Raw genomic sequence first — 22,318 nt, forward strand, 5'->3', positions numbered from 1 at the left:
ATTTTTATCGGTAGTTTAAATCAGTGTGCAAAAACATATGTAATGTCCTGAACTTAAAGATATCGGTCCAGTAGAATTTAATTTATACATTGATGTACATTTCTTTACGAATAAATCCATGATAAACCACGGGCTTCAGGCATTGCATATGTACCCCACTGTCCCTTTTATTGTTTTCTGATCTGCAATCAACACACTCTATACTTATGTTTTGTAAATAAACAAAAAAAAATTATCGCAATCTCTGTTACATATTAGTAAAAATTTCGTTATCAGTGATGATATTTCTTCTTACAATCACTGAATATGTGATTTAAAACATTTTAGAGAATATCCAATGTATATCAACAATGTTCATGCATTCAGATTAATGGAGATGTCTTTATTATTCAGTTACTTGCACTACAATCAAATAACCACGTTACCGAAAGGACTGTTTGATACACTGGTGAATTTAACGGATCTGTAAGTATCTCTTTATAACTCGTGTTTACTGTATGATAACTGAATATCTACATTTTAAGATAAATTTTAGGAATCGGGTGATGAAGAACGTTTCAATGTGAAAACCTCATCACATGTATCATATCACAGTGTAAGGGACATCTACACTATATTAATCCCTTCTATATTTATCTCTCTTCATCTCTCTATCACTATCTGCATATGCCCCCCTAGGAAACTCCGTAAAATAACAAATGTCGTTTTTCTTAAGACATAATTATATATTTCCTTTATTATTACGACTCAATTCATTTTTTTTAACGAATTTAGTTTTCGCTTCATATAGATATTCATTGTTCAAGCTCATATAATTAGGTGTGTATTACTACAATGGGGATGAACAATAATGTTAAAATCAACCTAAACTTGAGAATGAAAAACAGGAACTTTACTACATACAATTGGTATTAAATTTATCAATCACAAAATGTGGTTGTTTTCAGTCAGTGTTCATGAATTCATATCAATCAAGACATCTTCATCATTTCTTTGACCAATCAGTTACAAGAAGAAATTTCTGATATTTTAATGTCTGCACCCACAATTAAAACAACTAACACATGCGGCGTTTGTTTACAAGTAATAATGAACAAAAGAGGCTACAGATCCCTGTTTATAGAAGCAAGTAAAGTTGATAAGATTTTATTAAATGAAATTTGCATGGACAGCAGTGGTTACGCTTTTAAATTCTGTGTTAATGATTTTTTATTTCGTATTCTAAAACTTGATGAGGAAATTCGAGGTAAAGTGGATGTGTTGAAATCTGCAAGACTAGAGTTGATCAGACACTTATCTAAAAATAGCGGCGTAATTACGCATATTGCATGATAAAATTATTACACCGATGAAGTCAACAAAGAAGCGTACATTAGTTACAACTGCTAAAAAGTGTTCATTTTGTTCTCAAACCGCTACGAGGACGCAATGACCTCCGAATGAATTTCTTTCCACCAAAACATCATGGAAGATCACAGATTGGTTGCCTAAAATACAATAACAACAACATAATAGGTACGGACAGTGATGAATCTCATAACTCCTATAAGCAATTCAAAATACATAGTTGGGCAAACACGGACCTCTGGACACAATAAATGTGAGATCAACTGGCTAGGAGGAGTAAGCATCCCCTGTCGGCCAGTTACCCCACCACCGCTATATCCCGATCAGGCAAACAGGGGTACTCGTAGCTAAAATTAGTACGCCAAGAACGACCTAACAATCGGCACGAAACACGTCCTTAATCTGTATTTCTCGTTATGATTATAGATCATGCACGACAATTTAAGAGAGAATGCGTATGTTTAAAAATGTTACATCTTGCTTTTCCTGGATGAAATTACGTGTTTGTTCATCCCTTAATTTCGAATTTTTATTTGAGATTGGTCAACGCTCGTTATAGGATTTGAATGTCTACAAATGAAATGAATATATCAAATATATGCTATAAAGGAGGTATAATGATACCAAATCTAGGTTCTTTAATAAACGTCTTCCTTCTATACCTATCCTATCTTAAGATCAGGATCTAATATGCTAAAATCAAGCGTTTATACTACCAGTTCAACAGAAGGCATTTCAAATTTTATTCCGTTATTAAATGGGTTATGATAGAGGGGTTCCAACAGTCCCTTTACAGTTAGCATTTTGCAAATTTTATTGTCATTGTAATGATTTAGTCTGTCAATACAACCTATAATTTGGTCAAATGCTGTCCGACGAGATCCTTACAGATTATGAAGCCGTTCTTGGACACTAATTTTCACTATGGATTACTCCGTTTACCTGATCAAGATATAGTGCTCATGGCCTGTGTGGCGGGTCAACAGAGGATGCATACGCCACCTTGGCATCTGATCCCACGTTTGGTATATCCATGGGTTCATGTTTGCCTTACTCTTTATTTGGTATTCCTTATAGGAGTTATGACATCACTGCTCGTTTTCTTCCTTTTCATAGGTCTCGGTTTAGATATTTTGTTATTTTCTTACCAATATCGGCAATGGATTTATTTCTCCTAAACCCTGTTTTCACCTTGGATGTCGCGTACTTTAGTTGTCTTACAGAATAATTTACTTCATTTTCTTCTTTGTCAAAACGAATCAATGTACCTAAAGTGAACAAGCACACTTATTTACCACTTATGGATATCAGAAATGTTCAGATTGATCATACTTTTTTATTTTGAAAGAAGTAAAGAAATGAATAACAAGCGTTCTATTCAATCTAATCTCAAGATGGAAAAGTCCAAACCTAATTTTGTAGAGGACACATATCATGCTTATTACCACAATATCTACTAGGCTCCTGATAACACCTCTGGTATATCCAGGGGTCCGTGTTTGCCCAATGTTTTTGTATTACTTATACGAGTTATGGTATTGGTCACTGCTCGTTTTCTTCGTCTTTCATCCTGGAGAATACTAGAACAGAAAATGTTAAGAGCTTATCTACGAGAAAACCATGCAAACATAAAATTGAAGGAAATGGGGGTCATAAATATCACTTCTAATCATTTATATCATTTGATTATATGGTTGCAATAATTATAAGTTGAGGTCAATTTATTGATAGGTCGTTTCTATGTTTAGTGAGTGCATTCTGTATTTATATGTTGAACACAGGAAAAAATCCCTAAATATCAGTGCTTTAGTTTTTCGAAAATGCAAATCAATTCTGAAGAATTATGAAAAGAATTGATTTTTAAAGATATTTCCATCTGACCCACTTATGGAGAAATCATGTTGGATATCGTAAGTATCCATATAGAAATTTCATTGAGCCTTTAATTTTGCATTTTGTCAAACTTCTTCATATTGTCTTATATTGTCAATTTTAAAATAGGTGTTGCTGCAAAAGTAACCTTTATATAACTTTAAAACTGCATAATACTTAAATATCAAATCCTTGTCTGGAAAATATTTAAAAAAAAAATGTATTGTAGACCGTTCATTTGCAATTAAAATTCATAAACTGACAAAAAAAGATATATGTGAGCCGCCACGACAAAAGCAGGCTTGTTGAGTTTTACGTCATAATTGAGAAAAGGACGTTAAAAGAAATGTAAAACATTACGTTGTTTTGCTGGGTTTTTTCACGTTGTTGATTATCATTATGTGCTATACCGAGCTGCATTCTTTGTTTCGTTTGGTAATATGAAATGATTGATATTGCACTTTTAAATTTTTTAATGCAAACTTGTAAAAATAGTATAAAGTCAAAGACTCATAAAAATCATATCGGTAAAAGACTGACTGTAGTACTGCACAATGTAGTGAGATAAAATGTCGGCCTACTTATGCACGTTATAGCATTCATGTTTCGTAGACTTTTGCCATGGACACATACTATACACAGTTATTCTATGACTTAAATGCATAATACATACATTTAAAAATTACTTTAAAAGTTGTTTTTCTTGTTTAGTCGGACTTGTGGAAAACGAAAGTAGCAACTTCGCGGGTGTTGTGGACACGCGATGCGGAATATGGAATGAAATGTCATGACTTGAATTTTTGTTCTAACCATCATGGCATGATCTACAAATTTATGCACATAGTTTATCAATAGGATCATTATTTTTGTTGTATATGTTTCTGTGCAAGTGGATAGAGCTTTAATGTTTCATTAGTTATACAAGGATATCGAGAAAACTACATTCATTGTGATTATGTTAAGTAAAACATAAAGTGAATTGATCCCCATATAGTTTAGCAATGGTAATGATTTTCATGCATATTTTATGAATTTGGAAACATATTACAACTCCACTTTAAAACATAGGTTTTGATTTAAACCATGCCTGATTAATAAATATAAAAAATTATGTATAACTCCCACAACCTGTTGCGGACATCAATCGTCATTTCACTGCGGTCCATCATTTTAATGTTGTCTCTTGTGATCTGATATTTCGAGTATACAAGTAACAAAAGAGTTCAGGATTATATGCATTGAAACTAGCAAATTAGCTAAAGTTGTTTTTTAGGGGGAGGGTGTGTAGAGCACTATGTAGATTATTATAAATCAACAGAGTAAAATATTAAGATGATTTAGAAATATGCATTAAAAGTGGTCATTGAAGCCAAAAATTGCACTGTATAAGAAGTTTAAGAGTTAGAGAAAGCAATTTTTAAAAAGTGTGCTTTTAACCGATTTTTTTTATGAAAACGTTTCTGTCAGCTTTGTAGATATATAAATATCACCAGCATTAAGGAATGGTAGATGAATTACATCCTGTCACCTTAGTCAAAGTCCGAATAAAATATATTGCAGGCACAAAGAACTTTTCATTGTCAACACTAAGTCTGATTTATTAAGAGGATAAAAAAGAGAAAAATAACAAACTAATAATCAGCACCCACTAATGCACATTTGGTCGGAGTATATATGCCATAATCTCAAGTACAATTTTGTTGTCTTTTTAACTGCTAATTAATCAATACTAGGATTTACGAAAACAAAGTGTGAAAACAAATACAAAGTCGTTGAAATTTAAAAAAAAAAGCACACTCATTTCCACAAATCAATACAGTTATTGGGTTGGTTATGAACTAAATCATGAGATGAAAACAAAACAGTTTAGACATGTTGGATCGTTTTTGTCGTAATGAAAGCATCGTTACATAAATCATGAATGACACAGTTGATATCAGAAAATAAATTATACATATGGCAAACATATCAACTCTTTCAAAAATTGACCATGAATCCGCTTTTGAAAAAAAAAAACGACAAAATATTATACATATGCATGTGTGTTTTGTTTTGGAGGATGTAAATGCTCTTAGCACAAACATTAATCGTTCTTGCGCACAGATGTTGGCATCAATGAAAGAGGAAAAACATACTTAGATATTGTATTGAAAGTAGACATTAACGGCAAACTGACAACTCAACTGTATGACAAACGGGATGATTTCAGCTTCTCCATCGTTAACTTCCCATATTTATGTAGCAATATTCCATTATCACCTACATATGGTGTTTATATATCTCAACCGATTCGATATGCAAGAGCTTGTTCTGGGTATAGTCAGTTTTTAAATCGAGGTAACCTACTGACAAAGAAGTTGATGGTACATGAATTTCAACAGTCTCGATTGAAGTCAGCATTTCGCAAATTCTATGGTCGTTATAACGATCTAGTTCGTCGATACAACCTCGCATTGGGTCGAATGCTGTCTGACGTGTTTCATACCGATTGTTAAGCCGTTCTTGGCACACTGCTTTTGACTGCAGATAACTCCGTTTACCTGATCAGGATATAGGGTTCACGGCGGGTGTGACCGGTCAACAGGGGATGCTTCCTCCTCCTAGGCACCTGATCCCACCTCTGGTGTATCCAGGGGTCCGTGTTTGCCCACCTATCTATTTTGTATTGCTTATAGGAGTTATGTGATTGATCACTGTTCGTTATCTTCACCTTGTATAGACAACAGGATAATCACTGCTAAGGATTCTCTGTCTCCATGTTTTATTAATTCAATTACAGAAAAAGTGTTAAGTTTGACTGCAGTGGGAGGGAGAGAAGTGAGCTTAATACTTTGACCTACACATTTGAACCAATTTCGTATTTGAAACTGAAAAAAGAAAAATTGAAAACCCACCCCCTCCTTTAACAGAAACAGAAAAATAAGACATGGGTGTTTTTAGTTTCTGTTTGAATTGTTATATTTCAATAGTTTCATTTATGATTAACAATTTGTATTATGAACAGTACATGCAATACAATATCACGAGAGTGGTATTGAAAGCTTAAATCTTATTTACCTAGTACTGAATTGAGCGAGTTATAAATTCCTGAATTCAACGGATCAAGAATTAGAGATGTTAGTCGAATGAACATGCACTGTACATGAAATTAACTTCATTTATATTTATATTTAAATCGATTACAGGACACATTACATGCATATGTTTCCAAGGTATGCGTTATATGCATTATGTCCTTCTTATGCTTATAGTAATTAATTCTGATAGTTCATTCGCCGAAACATTGCGATAATTAGCCACAATATGGATTTAAATCTAAGTGTCGGTTTCAAACTCGAAAACTACAGAAATGTTTCATTTAAAACACATTTAAAGCAACTATAGGCATGATAAAAGTTAGTTTTGTTGAAAAATTAAAAAGTTTAGAAACATGCAATGTGTCCTAAGATACTCGTTCAACAACAATATGAAAGGTGAAAATAACGAACAGTGATCAATTTCATAATCCTATAAGCAATACAAAATATATAGTTGGCAAACACGGACCCCTGGACACCGGATCAGATGCCTAGAAGGAGTAAGCATACCCTGTCAACCAGTCACGCCCTCCGTGAGCCCTATATCCTGAGTAGGTAAACTGAGTTTTTAATCAGAAAATTTCATGCAAAAATTCCCAATTTTCAATGGCCTAAGTTGATTAAGAAAATCAGTTTTTTTTTAATCTTTTCATAGATATTACATGTCTTTCCAATCATAACTTGGTTTAATATTTTCTTCCATTTCTTCTTCATCTCTTTCTTGCAAGGAGGGGGGGGGATACAGCGAATGAAGACTATATATACATGATTGCACAATAAGACACAAACTAGAAAATATTCAAAATATATCATATCAAATATTTTTCCTCATTAATTTTAACCTGAAAATTAAAGAAGGTACATGCAGTAGAGAGGGCAATGATATCCATGAGTCAGCTGGGTTTTTTTTTTTATATACATGCATTGGTGTAAAAAAAAACAGAAAATAATTTCAATTCGCATTAACTCATTCTCTTCAATCAAGGCTGGTTATGATTTTCAAACATATTTCATTACTACAACCATTCAATGTAGCAAGACCCGTGCGTAGTTATGATAGTAAAAAAAAATCGTTATACGCGGGTAGGTTAAGGATTCCCTTATAGAATATCACAGAGCACTTTATGCCTTTACTTCTCTGAACTACCAATAAATGACGTCATAATGGAAAATGACGTCAAGTATCTGCAAACTTGAGCTGTTATGACGGGGAGAGTGTCAAAAACTTTAGACCTTATTTCAAAGTGCCTATAAGATATCAGAACCCTATTGCAAAATCCACGTGTCTGAATTGTATTTTAATATCTTATATGTCCGAATATTTTAAAATAGTTTGTTTAATTACCCTTGATTGAAATTCAGCGTGTTCACACTGCTTTCGAAAAATATACTTTTGAAATCTACTCTGTTTTATACCAGTGATAAGAGGTAGAATTTATGATGTGTTTATAAAAGAGTCTAGCGCAGGTAATTTATGAGGATTCATTTGAGATTTATTGCGGAAATCGTAAGAGGAGTTTGTTCTCTACCCGAGTCTTGCTTGGTTAAATGTGTGATGGCTTTGTTTGAATACAGATTACCCTCAAATGTGTAGGTAAGTGTGTCGGTAAGTTGAACTCTTCATGAAATACGTGCATTTTGTACGCAAGTAATACTACCATTTATTCCAAGCACATTTTGGGTACACAAGGATACAGTGAGTTCATTTATCAAACAAAAAATTAAAAGTAATTGTTAAATGAGCTGCGCTGAAGCGCTTTATGTGAAACACTTAAAACAATTCTTAATGACCGTCACGTGATCAACGAAGTCATGTGATATCATATCAGATATGCTAATATATAGTCGAGAAAACATTCTATATAAATTGTATGTACTTAAGTATATAAATTACAAGTGAAAACCAAAAACCGACCTCGCAATCCAATGTATGTTTTTAACGCATTTCAAACTCTGGGAAGCCTTAACATAGCTGCGTATTGAATTCTTCCCAATACATATTTATTTTTGTTTTCGTCCCGTTTCGTTTTCCATTCCGCGTTATAACAACACCCTTACTGATGCAATCAATCGGTGGGAATAAGATTTAGTAAAAATTTCCTTTGTATTTGATGACAAGATTCGTTGAAATACGCTAGAATTACCATGAGTCAGTCAGGTATCATCAGAAAAGTACCAGAGGAAATAATATGTAGCCAAAACTTAAGTAAATTTAAAATTCAATAATTAATTACCTTTCTGCACTTTTGTCCCAATATTAATTAGACTACATAAGATATGAAAATATTACTCACCGACTGTTATTAATTAATTTGTTGTTATGAATATGACTTTATTGCAGAAGTGAATATTTTCTATTGTTATAGTGATTTCTGTTCTTAAAAAATAGTAAACGTTATAAAAATATTACGCACGTAACGTTACATAAACGTAATGCAATATATTAAGGAGGAAGGTATCAACTTTGCAATGTCATAACTCAATAAATATAAGGAATTTCACTGAAATATTTCATATTTTTATTTATTGATACAAAACCTATCTAAAAATGTTAAAATCTCATTTTGTTGCAAAAACTCATTAAGCCTGGTTTTCTGGTGGCGCATCACATATTTAAGCATTTGAAATAATCATTTGAAATATTAAAATTTTAAAATTTGCGATATAAGATGCATAAATTCTTTGAAAATTGAAGTTTATTTATAGACTTAACATTTTCTAATAAATAAATCCAAATAATCTAATATTTTTTAATGAAAAAGGGGGTCTGTTAATGAAATATACCTATTGCTAGAATTACCTCCTCCTTAATGCTCTTTTCATACGTAGAAGGTACAAAATGAATGTGATATTATGGAATTATATGATTATAATTTGAAATGGGATCTGAGGATTTGTACATCATGTTTTTGTGATATCAGTGAAATACATAACAGTATCTATGACTGTAATCCAGAATTTTCTAAATATTGGTATGGCTTAAAAAGTATACGATACTTCGTCCTGTTATACTGTAAACTAGACGGGCACTAGTGGCCAGGCATTTCGTCATTGATAAAATTGAAAGCGTTCTTTCCTTGATAATCCATGCATTACTTGAGAACGCTTAAAAGGTATATGGAGGAAATCAAAGAAAATATGCATTTATATTCAGTCCAGATAGAACATGTGAGGATCCAGTGCAGCCCCGTCCCCTCCTGAATTTGCAAAATGTATGTACCATCGTGATTGATGAAAAACAATTAGTTATTAGTTTGCATATGTGCACCAATTAATGAGGACATAACAAAATAGCAAAATTGTGAAATAAAAATGCATAAAGTGTTCTCAAATAAGAATGTATACTGTAACAGTTTGCTTGATATCCTCACTTCTACATTGCTCAATGTAACAATATGACATACTCGATGTTTAATCATAGGTTAAAGTTCAACAGATAAGAATTTACATCTTTCACTAGTTTGCCAACAACATAGATCTAAATATTGTACTCTGATGGTATTACATATATGTATATGCTAATGTAGTTTCTTAAAGTCATTGATGTGGGTAGAGTTTGGATCCTCAATACTTTGTTCATCATGAGCAATTGACCATGAGAACATTGGAAAAATTATTTATCTGACAGGGAAATCGAAAATTATTTCGATCAAGTCTCTTTAGCTAACAGTTCCCCCCCCCCTCTACTCCTTTGATGACAATCAATAAACAATTTAAATGGATCGAAGATGAACTGAAGAATTAAATTCTTCGACCTCTCTATTATTATTATTATTCGACCTCTCTCTTATTATTATTATTATTAAATGTTTTGAGCTTTGGGTTGTGTTAAGGTTATTTTGAGGGTGTTCTATAAAAGAAATTTCACCCACCCATACCCTCCTCCCTGGTGATGAGTGGCAACTATGGGGCCTCTCCACCTACGTTGTACGTGTTAGGAAGTTTGTTTACAGACAGGACATACTATACCAGTCGGGTAAGATATAATTAACACATTTCAATACAAATTATATTTCCAATTATTACAAGTGGACTTTCATTTTGTGCGGATTTGGGCGTTATTATTATCATCTGACTATCATTTTTGATGCAATTTATGTGATTACTGTCAGTTAACTTATCATAAGCTATATTTCATATGTACGTGTAACGGTGTATATGTTTTATATGAAACTTCCTGACATAGTGCAGATTCATTTATGTTAAGATCACGGAATATGGGGGTAAGATAGGGCCAAAATAGGGTGTCAAAGTTTTACATAGAGACAACGCGACAATATGGGGTCAAAATTTTACACATACGGTAAATCTTGAATAATATTCTTCTCAAGAACCACTGAGCCAAAAAAGCTGACATTTACATGAAAGTTCCCTGACATAACGCATGACTCCTAGGGTTTGAATGGGGCCACAATAGGGGATCAAAGTTTTACATAACTGAGAAATAGAAAAACATATTTTGAAATTCTCCTTAAGAACCATTGGTCCAAAGAAGATTACATTTGCATGAAAGCTCCCTGACATAGTGCAGATTCACATTTATAAAAAAAAAAAACCATGGTTCCCGGAGGTAAGATGAAACCACAGTAGGGGATCAAATGTTTACATACAAATATATTGGGAAAATCATTAAAAATCTTCTGAAGAAAAATCACTGGGCCAGAAAAGTTTACATTTACATGAAAGCTACTTGACATAGTGCAGATTCAATTTAGCAATAATCATGCCACCTGGAGTAGGTTGGGGTCACAATAGGGATCAAAGTTTTACATGCAAATATAGAGGAAAAATCTTTAAATATGAGCCAAGGTGGTTGTAAAGAAGTTCTTTTGGATTTTGCTTAGGCAATAGAGAAAGTGATTCATCGTAGAATAAATCAAAAGAAAATTTATTTAGCATTAAGAAAACAAAAACTATAAAGATTTTTGAAGAACACAAAGTAATCATACTTTCTCAGTCACACACCCACTCTCTCACCGACAAAAGCCATATAAATTGATACAATAAACCTGGCAATATTGACATATAATTGATCATAACATATAACTGTCAAGACAATTTGATAGTCAATACCACAGATATGTCAGGCTAGGCTGAAAATATAACTGGTAATAAATGTATTACAAAATGGTTCAAACAGCAACACATTCCGTTAACTACACAAAAAGTTAAACGGTAGTAAATTACGTTTTGTAAATACAACATGTATTAAATTCCTTTTTGTTAAAATGTTAATTTACTGAAACTCAAAATGAAAGTTTGGCTCCTCAGCACAATGAAATTGAACTCCACATCACACTTGGCACAACCAGGCCTCCATACAAAATACAGCGATAACAACCCCTCCACTTGCAGTCTTGGACTCTCCCACTGGACAATGATACTGGGTAACGCCGATTTCAATCCGATGCAAACACTAGACCCCCAAAATATTTGCTGAATCCACCACGTGAAACACCCATGTATAGCGCGGTCTCACGTGTTCTGATTCCATAGACAGGTAAACCCACGCCGAGCACCCTCTGAACGCTTGGAGTACTGCCTTATATGACCCAGTTGGTTTCTTAAAACCCCTCTGCAGGGCTGGAGGAAACCGATGACCACGCAGTAAAATGTTTGTCTATCTGGCTACCTATTATACAGACGAACTTCTGGAATTCTCCAAGAAAAGATCCCTGCTGGACAACATGAAAACGTCGCCGCACGCTTTACAAACAGCCGCTACTCTGCCTGACCAAACCGGTCTACTAAAATGGCGTTATCGACCAACACTCACACTACGGAAACACCTTATATGCATAAACAAACCATTTACATACAACACCACAAAAACGAACTAAATGAAAATTAAGTTGATTACACACACCCTCATTTATTTACAAAATGTCCATCATTTTAGATAAATTTTGATAAAGTTGAAAACAAATTGAAATCATCTTAGATTAGTCAGGATAAAAAAATATGTCATCTTGCTATCCTTCCCTTTAATCAAAACCCTAAACACCCGAAATGTCGAAAACCTTACAGAAGGGGAAAATTGCTAAAAATAATCTAAATGAAATATAATAAACAAAAACGAAAAATTCAAAAAGCTAAAAAAAAAAAAATGTTAAATTTCCTTCTGTATTTGCAATATCACAAGAATATCGTTTTGATTAGTTTTAAGGTATTTGAAATTTTAAGTCTATCGGGTATTTAGTATTTTCATTAAAATGGCAAATCTTGTCAACAGTTGATGCTGCTGAAGAAAAATAAGTCGTGTAACGTTTACACGAAGAATATTATTAAAGTATGAAAATTTAAGTAGCGTATAATTGATGTGAAATTGTAATTGACAGGTCCAAAATATTCCACACTAGTCTGATTTTCGCTGCTGTCATAGGCAAGAAACGACTCCGTGACCATGACCAGTAAATGTCCAAGTAAAAATAAACAATTGAAATCGAGAGAACAATCACGTATATCTTTGTTATTTTAAGAACCTGTTACTTGAAATTTGCCATGCTAGTAGTTAAAACAGTAATATATGTAACGAAAACGACAAATTACGCATAACGTGCCTAGTTTAAGATTTTTTAGGCATTTGAAGCGAGTGGTTAGATTTTTATCTTGGTCAGAGTTAGATCCCTTTCTATATTTATGTTATCACCGAGTTCGGGCCCAAAACTAGCTTAGCACCTGTGTATGAGACTTAAAAAGATAACAGGGACCAAACATGGCAAACATGTTTAAGTGGCTACCAGAATGAAAGCTGTAAAAGTTGGTGGAAAATGCCCAACTTGAAGTACATTTATATATTAATATATTTACTATAATGGAGAATCCAAAGACAGATTTTTGATATATCGTCTATATGCAAGATACATGGACTTCTCTATCAGATAAAAGTAATTTTGAATAAATCAAAGCGTTACTTTTTTATTACTAGCTGATTCAAAAGTGATCATTTTACGCAATTTACCAAAACCTGGAATCGTGTCAACTTTGTGACCTTTGTGCACTTAAACGGAAGTAGAATATTTCAGTCTAACTAAATATACTAGCGGAAAAAAGAAACTGTGCATTATGAAATATAGTATAACTTTTATATATATATTGTTTATATTTATAAAATCTAAACAATCGGTAAAGGTTTTGTTTTTGAACAATTTCGGATAGTACCCGACTCAGATGTATGGACTTTTTCATGGTTAGTGAACACATGTTGTTTATTGAAGTGTTCGTACGAACCAGTTTTACTGGTCAATACTGCTTGGAGTAAAAAGTGTAAAAGGTTTGTTTGAACACTATTCGTTAAAGAAAACACTTTAGTTTTGACAAAATTTACCCTTCTGTTATGCCACGACCCAGCGAAAAACAACGTAATCGTGCTGTTGGGATACCTAAAGCTGGAAGGGCACAACATATCGTAGCAAGACACTTTGGAGTTCGTTATGGAGACGTTAAATAAATAGTTATATATTTAAAAAATGTATTTTGGACTTTTGGCCGTTCATTTGCAATCAAAATTCATAAACTGACAAACATAAATATTTTTAAGCATTTGAAATTATCTTTGGAAGGTTTAAAAGTTTAAAATGTGTGATATTAGATGCATAAATTGTTTGCAAATTTAAGTTTATTTATAGATTTAACATTTTCTAATAAATATATCCCAGTGATCTATTTTCGTTTTATGAAAAAGTATGTCTTTTAATGAAATAGACCTGTTGCTGGAATTGCCCCCCCCCCCCCTTGATGCACTTTTCATGCGTAGAAGGTACAAAATGATAGCAATATTATAGAATATTATGGTTACAACTTGCAATGGGATTTGAGATTTTGTACATTATATTTATGTTGTTCTAACGATCTATTTCATCAATCAACTTATCATTGGGTCAAATGTTGTCTGACGTGTTTTAGGCGGATTGTTAGGGCGGTTTTGGCACACTAATTTTAACTACAGATAACTCCGTTTACCTGATCAGGATATATGGCTCACGGTGGGTGTGACCGGTCGACAGGGGATGCTTATTCCTCTTAGGGACCTGGCCCCACCTCTGGTGTTACCAGGGTCCGTGTTTTTCCAACTATATATTTTGTATTGCTTATAGGAGTTATGAGCTTGAACAATGTTCGTTATCTTCGCCTTTCATCAGTGAAAGATATAACAGTTTCTATGAATATAATCAAGAAATTTCTAAATATTGGTATGTTTTAAACGGTATCCGTTACTTCGTCCTGTAATAGTGCAACCTGTTCGTTACCTTTCATGTAGTACTAGTGGTCAGGCATTTTGTCATTGATGAATTGAAAGCATTCGTTCCTTGATAAAGTAATTTTGATGCACCAGATGCGCATTTCGACAAATAATGTCTCTTCAGTGATGCCCAACCGAAATGTTTGAAATCCGAAATAACAATGACGTTTTAGAACTATTATAGGGGGAAAAAAGTGTGCCAAAACTCCATACATTAATTGATAACGCTTAGATGTTATATGGAGGAAATCAAAGAAAATATACAGCTATGTTCAGTCTAGATGGAGCTTGTGAGGATCTACTACACCCCCTCCCAAATTTCCAAATTGTATGTACCACCATGGTTGATGAAAAAAAAGTTATTAGTTTACATATGTGCACAAAGTAATAAGGACAGAACAAACTAACAAACTAACAAAATTGTGAAATAAAAAAGCATAAAGTGCTCTCAATTCAGAATGTATACTGTAACAGTTTGTTCGATATCCTTTCTTCTTCAATGTTCAATGCAATATGACATACTCGATGTTTAATCATAGGTTACGATTCAACAGATAAAACTATACACCTCTCACTATTGTGTCAATAATAAAGATCTAAACATTTTACTCTGATGGTATTACATATATGTATAGGCTAGTGTAGTTTTAAAGTAATTGATGTAGGTAAGATCGTCACTACTTTGTTCATCATGAGAAATTTACCTGGTAAAAAAACGGAAAAATCATTTATCTGACAGGGAAACCGAAGATTATTTCGATTAAATCGCTTCACCTAAATTAGCCCCCCCCCCTCTATTCTTTTCTGGTTTCATGGCAATCAATAAACAATTTAAATGGATGGAACTGATGAATTAAATCCTTGGACCCCCCCCCCCCCCATTATTTTTCTTATCATTACATGTTTTGAGCTTTGGGTTGTGTTAAGGTTATTTTTTGGGTTTTTTGGCGGTGTCTTCTATCAAGAATTTGCCACCCTCCCTCACCTTCCGCGCTGGTGATGAGTACCAACTAAGGGGTCTCTCCGCCTACACTGTACGTGTTAGGAATTTGTTTACAGACAGGACATACTATACCAGTCGGGTCTAGTATGAATAATACATTTCAGTTCAATTATATTTCCAAATATTGCAAACGAAGATCTTTCATTTTGTGCGAATTCGGACGTTATTGTTATCATCTGACTTTCATCTTCGGTATATTTTATGTGATTACTGTCAGTTAACTTATCATAAGCTAGATTTCATATGTACGTGTAACGGTGTTAGGAGTGGAGTGTTAGTACACAGGATATTTCTGTATTTAGATATAGTCAACATAATTGATTATGTTATGATTTAAACAACATCATTCACTATCTTAGAGCATTTACCGTTACCACCCATCTCCTCTCAATATCAGTTTATAATTATTAATTTCCGGTATTGAATATGGCTGCCTCGAATCCATTCGCATGGATTTAGAATGTAGAATAATACGCTACATGTAAAACTTATACGGTGCCAATTTTGATGCACCAGACGCGGATTTCGACAAATAATGTTTCTTCAGTGATGTTCAAGCCAAAATTTTGGAAATCCGAAATAACAATATAACTTGTAAGAGCTAAAAGGAAACCTGGAGTGACAAAGAGACTGAAGTCAAATTCGTCCAAGGATAGAGCTATGTAGAACCCCCAAAATAGTTGCTGAATCCACCACGTGAAACACCCATGTATAGCGCGGTCTCACGTGTTCTGATTCCATAGACAGGTCAACCCACGCCAAACACCCTCTGAACGCTTGGAGCACTGCCTTATATGACCCAGTTAGTTTCTTAAAACCCCTCTGCAAGGCTGGAGGAAACCAATGACCATTATTAAACATTTGGGCCGAAGTGTTATTGAGCCGAAGTGTCAATGTTTTGGAAACGCAATAAAATGGGTGATGTTAGCAAAATGAAAAATGTGGACCGAAATGTCTCATACCAAAAACATGAGGGCCGAAGTGCCTTGGGCCGAAATGTCTTTGGGCCGAAGTGTCTCAAAAATTTGGACCGAAGTGTCCAATTTTTTTGGCCGAAACGTTTGGGCCGAAGTGTCAACGGGATGAAATGTCAATGGTCCGAAATGTCTTTGTGTCGAAATGTCTGACATTTAAATATATTGGAAAATCATTAAAAATCTTTTTCTGAAAAATCGCTGGGACAGAAAAGAACAGTTTACATTTACATAAACGCTTCCTGACATAGTTCAGATTCAATAATTAAAAAGCATGCCCCCCCCCCCCCCTCCAGTCGGGAGTAGGTTGTGACCACAATAGGGATCAAAGTTTTACAAGCGAATATCTAGCAAACATCTTTAAATATGAGCCAAGGTGGCACAGGTGAGTGATGTGGCCCATGAACCTCTTGTTATCTAATATATTGTACCTGATAACTGCGTATGAATTTTTAACTGTCCCGAGGAAAGGATCAAGATTTGGGGTATATTTATATTCTGGATATTTATTACGTTCTGTCTTCACACAAGTTTTACATTTGAACGTAAAGCACATCAGTCTTTAAATTAGTCTAAATGTCACTATGGCAACCATGGTATTTGTTTTAGAATACCAATATTGAAACTTTACAAATGGTCAAAATTCATATTGTTTTCTGGCTTAGCATTTGCGACTGGATTTGATTATTTCAGAATGTTTTCAATATCCATTCAGATTTTAGAAATAAACTTATCCTTATCGTATCCATAGTAAGCGCAAATCTGTGAAGAAATGTGATCCAATTGCTTTTGGTATATCTAATTCTCTAGAATATAATATAAATTGGCATGGAATTTGTTTTTTAAAAACTGTGTTTTAAAATGTAAAACTTATACAGGTACCAATTTTGATGCAGCAGATGCGCATTTCGACAAATAATGTCTCTTCAGTGATGCTCAACCGAAAAGTATATTTATATCAATTTTGTTAAAATACAACTATTCATACAATGCAAATTAAAAACCGTTATTTTTTGCAAAGTTTGCAATCTATCACCATGCCAACTAGGACCCATGGCAACAAAAACTGATTGATACACACTTCTGGTCATATGATGTGAAATCATACAGTTCTATAAGACTTAATAAGATAACAGGGACTAAGCATGGCAAACATGCTGAGGTGGCTACCAGAATGAAAACTCTAAAACAAGGAAAAAATACTCAACTTGACGTATTGATATATTTACTATAATCGAGAGTCCAAAGATAGATTTTTGATATATGGTAAATACATTTTTTCTTTATAAGATGAAAGTAATTTTGAATAAATCAAAGCATTACCTTTTGACTACTGGTGGATTCGAAAGTGATCATTTTCTGCAATTTACCAAAATCTAGAATCGTAGCAAATTTGTGGTATTTGTGCACTTAAAGGAAAGTAAAATATTAGAATCCCACTAAACAATATAAATGTGTATATCCAGTTGTTTTACAAATTATGCCAATATTTAAAAATCCATTTTCAATAATCTGTCAGAATTTTGAATAGAAAGGGTAAAATATACATAATTTTATCATTTGTCAGAACAAGTGCTAATTTTAGTAACATGGCTGCAAATTCCTATCCATTGAATATATTCCCGAAAAAGATATGCCAAAGTATATTATATTGCACTCAAAATATGTTGTTGATCCGACAACCTTGCTTCCATCATATGTTGTATGGCTTTCTCTTAGACAAACTCTTGAAACATTGGGGACTGCCGTGAAAGTCTGGAGGTAGAACATTCGCCCCGCATGCGGAAGTTCAGGGTGGGAATCCCGGTGGCGACAGTCGTTATAACATGCAAAAGTGAAAGTTCCATCACCAAACGCTTGATATCAGGTGGAAATGTCATGGGTCCTCGAAGAATATATCCTCAAATAATAAGTCAACGTTTACAACGAACCATCTTTCATTAGCATAGTGTCTCAATTATAATAGTACCGGTCATGATAGTTCAGTGTCAATGTTTCGCTTCGTAAACTGGGGACCGCTGCGATGGTCTAGAGATGTAACGTTCACCCCGCATGCGGAAGGTCGGGGTTGGAATCCCACCTGCGACCGACCTAAGTCGTTACAACAGGCAAAAGTGAAAGTTCCATCGCCAAACGCTTGATATCAGGTGCAAATGTCATGGGTCCTCGAAGATGACCCTTCAAACGGATGTCCCGTGTCAAAGAAGATGTGACACGCTAAAGACAACTCACTGTTCAATTGCTGTTAACGCCAAGCATAAACCAAAATTTGAAACTTTTCACCGCTATTGGTGACGTCTCCTGAGTGAACAACTGTCGAGAAGGATGTTAAAGAAGATTCATTCAATCGTAACCAAGAGTTTGTGAATTTCTCTTCCGTTCATGTCTTCGCCCCCTTAAACCCCAGACGTTAACATCGGTAATGACTGCTCGTTTTTTAAATGTTAGACATTTACAAGTGAGGTTCACGGAGCTTTCGGATATGACCTTAAGAGCGGAAATGCCCTGTCGCAGAAGGCTTTAACATGCTAAGGAGCCCTCACTGCTACGGCCCTGAGCGCTAAGCATAATCTAAATGTGTCGTACTTCACCTGCAGATGGTGACGTCTCAATATGAGCGAACAATTCTGAACGAGACTAAAACAAACAATCAATCAACTAAGATGAATATGTAGTATTTATTAACCCGATCTCTATCGCACAGGTCTATTGCATTGGTAGCGCTTAAAAACAGGAGCACATAAAACGAGTCTTCAAATCTTTGAAACCACGATCATAATATCTATTCTGGATCCAATCTAATTAAAATTAGATCCTTTGATCTTCTCATGTATATCGTTACATATGATCAAAGGATATACTTTTACTTAGATTGATTCCAAATATGTACGTGTATGTGTAGTCCAAATTACTCTATTAAACCATATAAGCAATACACGACTGAGAAAATATCAGATTCAAATTTTGCTGTGTACAAATATATAATAAGTATTTAACTTGCTTGTAATCCCCCCAAACGAAATTATAGGTTTTATAATGATAAAATAGATGTTATTGGGGTGATGACTTTCAAAGTTTATTCATAGAAATGCATTCTAACAAGTGTTCATGAATTCAGATTAATCAAGATATGTCTTTAACATTCAGATACTTGCACAACAATAAAATAACAGTATTACCGGATGGGATATTCCATACGTTAGTAAATTTACAGCATCTGCAAGTATATCTATATCATTTAATAACTTTTAAAGTGATGACTTATAAACGATGCTGATTAGTTGAACAATTCGTTTGATTTCTCTGTCAGAATTTCGTTCGGAGTTCATCTGCACTAAGCACGCGGGACTACTTTTCTCTGGAATGCGTCTTACCCGTTCTAATTTTAGCGTTATTTATAGAACGGGATTTTCCACACAAGCATTGTATATAACGAAATGCCTTTGTTTGAGTTTTGTTTTTCATTGCTATCAAAAATTAGCACAACTAAAGATATGAATAAATACAAATTAATTTAAAGAAACAACATACATAGGCAATGACGTGGCAGAATAGTCAATATTTGATAACGTAGACCACTTACTGGTAGAAGTAGACAGATTCACGAGTTCCCGGTATGAATCGTCTGCTTTACGAGATCGATAACATGACGGAGGAAGTGGCGACTTCTGATCTGGTAAATATCAATGAAATTGAACTGCGTTATATAGGGCTCAGTCAACGAGTGCCTTTTGAACGTTTTTCTCGATATTGAAATGGAGCCGAATTGCATTCCACCATTCCAACGACATAACCAGTGTTCAACGTCTCCTCCAACACGATGCAGCATAAATCCAGTCACCGCTTGTTATCTTCCTGTATATTTAATTCAGCTTTTAACCACTGCACATTTAATTTGGCGTATAATCCATTTAAATATGCACAGTAACTGTTCCTGACCTGAACTCACAGTCATGCCGTTTTGTTTTTGTTTTCATTCTTGCCTATATGCATTCCTACGCGCCATTTCAGAAACGTTAATTCAAGCTTTTTGATGAGAGAAACTATTTATTTTTCTATCTTAAAAACATAATTAGATGATAAGAAATAAAACTTATAATTCTTTGTTAGATGCATATATGAAACGAAACATTGGACGGAAAACTTTTTCACCAATGTGCTACGCGCATTGATGAAGTTTTCCGTCCAATATTTCGTTTGATACATGCATCAAACAAAGAATTATAAGTTTCATTTCTTAAATGACTCGTATTTAATGTGTGGTAACTGATTAATATCTACACTTTAAGAGAAATTAAGGAAAATATATTATGAAGAAGGTTTCAATGTGAAAACGTTATTACATGCATTTTTGTGTAAGGGACATATACTATATTAACCCTCTGTATGAAAGGTAAACATAATGAACAGTGATCAATCTCATAAATCCTATAAGCAATACGAAAATATATAGTTGGACAAACACCGACCCCTGGACACACCAGAGGTGGGATCGGGTGCCTACAGTACGGCCAATGCGGATCCCGTATTTTCCGAGCTCCCCCGCGGGATAAAGCTACCGCAGTATACATCAGGTAACCCTGCCTATCCTGCGCTACCCCCGCGGTTCCGCTATCCTCGCCGCGGTCTCATCTGTAGATCATTAATGCCATCAACAAACGCCAGTCATCTCCTGTTAACGTAAAAAAAAATATACTGATCATAAACTAAAAACAGATAGCTTGTTCATCAAACTATAGATATATCATTGTCATATACATGTGCATGCATCGGTTGTAAAAACACATTTTACAAAAACTTCTCATGTTAACTTCATTGAACCATGCATTCAATATAAGGGTAGATTACCATATACCAATGTCAGAAGATGACCATATACAAGTGCATATATATATACGCTTTACCCGTAAAACGGCAACAGCTACTTCAAGGAAATTGATTATCCCTGTCAGTATCAATCACATATTGGTGGTTTCATGAATTATTTTCGCGTATTTAATTCTATACAATGTATTTGTACAAATATTTAAAAACAAAACATGGATAGCATTACTTTATACCAAAGTAGTTAAGGAAAACCTTGCATCAGCAAATTCTAATGTAGGACAAAAAGGAGAAAAAGTCACGGACAAAATGACCATGGACAGAAAATCACAGGACAAAAAGTCACGGACAAAAAGTCACAAAAAGGCCATGGACAAAAAGTCACAATAAGAAATTTTATGAAAGTAGGACAAAATGTCAGAGGACGAAAAGCCACAATTTTATAAGAAAATAAGACAAAAAGTCACAATTAAAAATTTTATGAAAGTAGAACAAAATTTCACAGGACAAAAAGTCGCAGTTCATAAGGAAATAAAAAATATTGATTTTTGATATTTATTTGAATATATGTCTGGGGTTTTTTTGTGTAAAGTTTTAGAAAATATGTATCCAAAATTGATATTTCCAATGAGATTTTGATAATAATTATAAAATTGTTTTTCCTTTTATCATATTTATTGTAAAATGTTATTTTGATTTTTAAAAAGAGAGATTTTTTATTGAGATAAAAATAAGCTGCATGATCATTTGGTTTAGTATACTACATATTAATGCTTGTCAACACAAAATCTGATAGCGGAATTAATGTTGGCTTCCTTTCACTCCAGATTATTGTCAAAACAAGAAGTAAGTGAACTGTCACATAATAATTGCTATATAAACAAGTTAATGATTTTTCCTTTCTTATTATCTAATGATGAACTGAAAGTGCTAAACGTGGCAAAATAAAACACTAATAAGAATTATGACATGCATTCCC

The 22,318-nt window shown here is 33.9% G+C and overlaps 1 protein-coding gene and 1 long non-coding RNA gene across 29 annotated transcripts in view; one reads left to right on the forward strand and one right to left on the reverse strand.

The window, feature by feature from the left end:
* The window catches only part of LOC125666552 (leucine-rich repeat-containing protein 15-like), a 412,115-nt gene that overhangs the window by 151,049 nt on the left and 238,748 nt on the right, over nt 1-22,318 (forward strand). For 22 of the 28 annotated variants that reach the window (XM_056151679.1, XM_056151697.1, XM_056151696.1 and 19 more), the window contains one exon: nt 394-465. The exons of the other annotated variants lie outside the window; for them this stretch is intronic. In XM_056151679.1, the coding sequence (XP_056007654.1) occupies nt 394-465 (72 nt within the window). The remainder of the gene's footprint in view (nt 1-393; nt 466-22,318) is intronic. 28 annotated transcript variants of the gene reach the window in all.
* LOC130050877 (uncharacterized) lies at nt 977-20,488 on the reverse strand. The gene is made up of 4 exons (XR_008799256.1): nt 20,099-20,488; nt 2,793-2,927; nt 2,496-2,615; nt 977-1,487 (listed from the first exon to the last, which is right to left on the reverse strand). It is a non-coding gene; the product is annotated as an uncharacterized LOC130050877 (long non-coding RNA).

This window comes from Ostrea edulis, chromosome 10 (assembly GCF_947568905.1).
Source record: "Ostrea edulis chromosome 10, xbOstEdul1.1, whole genome shotgun sequence".
Taxonomy (NCBI): domain Eukaryota; kingdom Metazoa; phylum Mollusca; class Bivalvia; order Ostreida; family Ostreidae; genus Ostrea; species Ostrea edulis.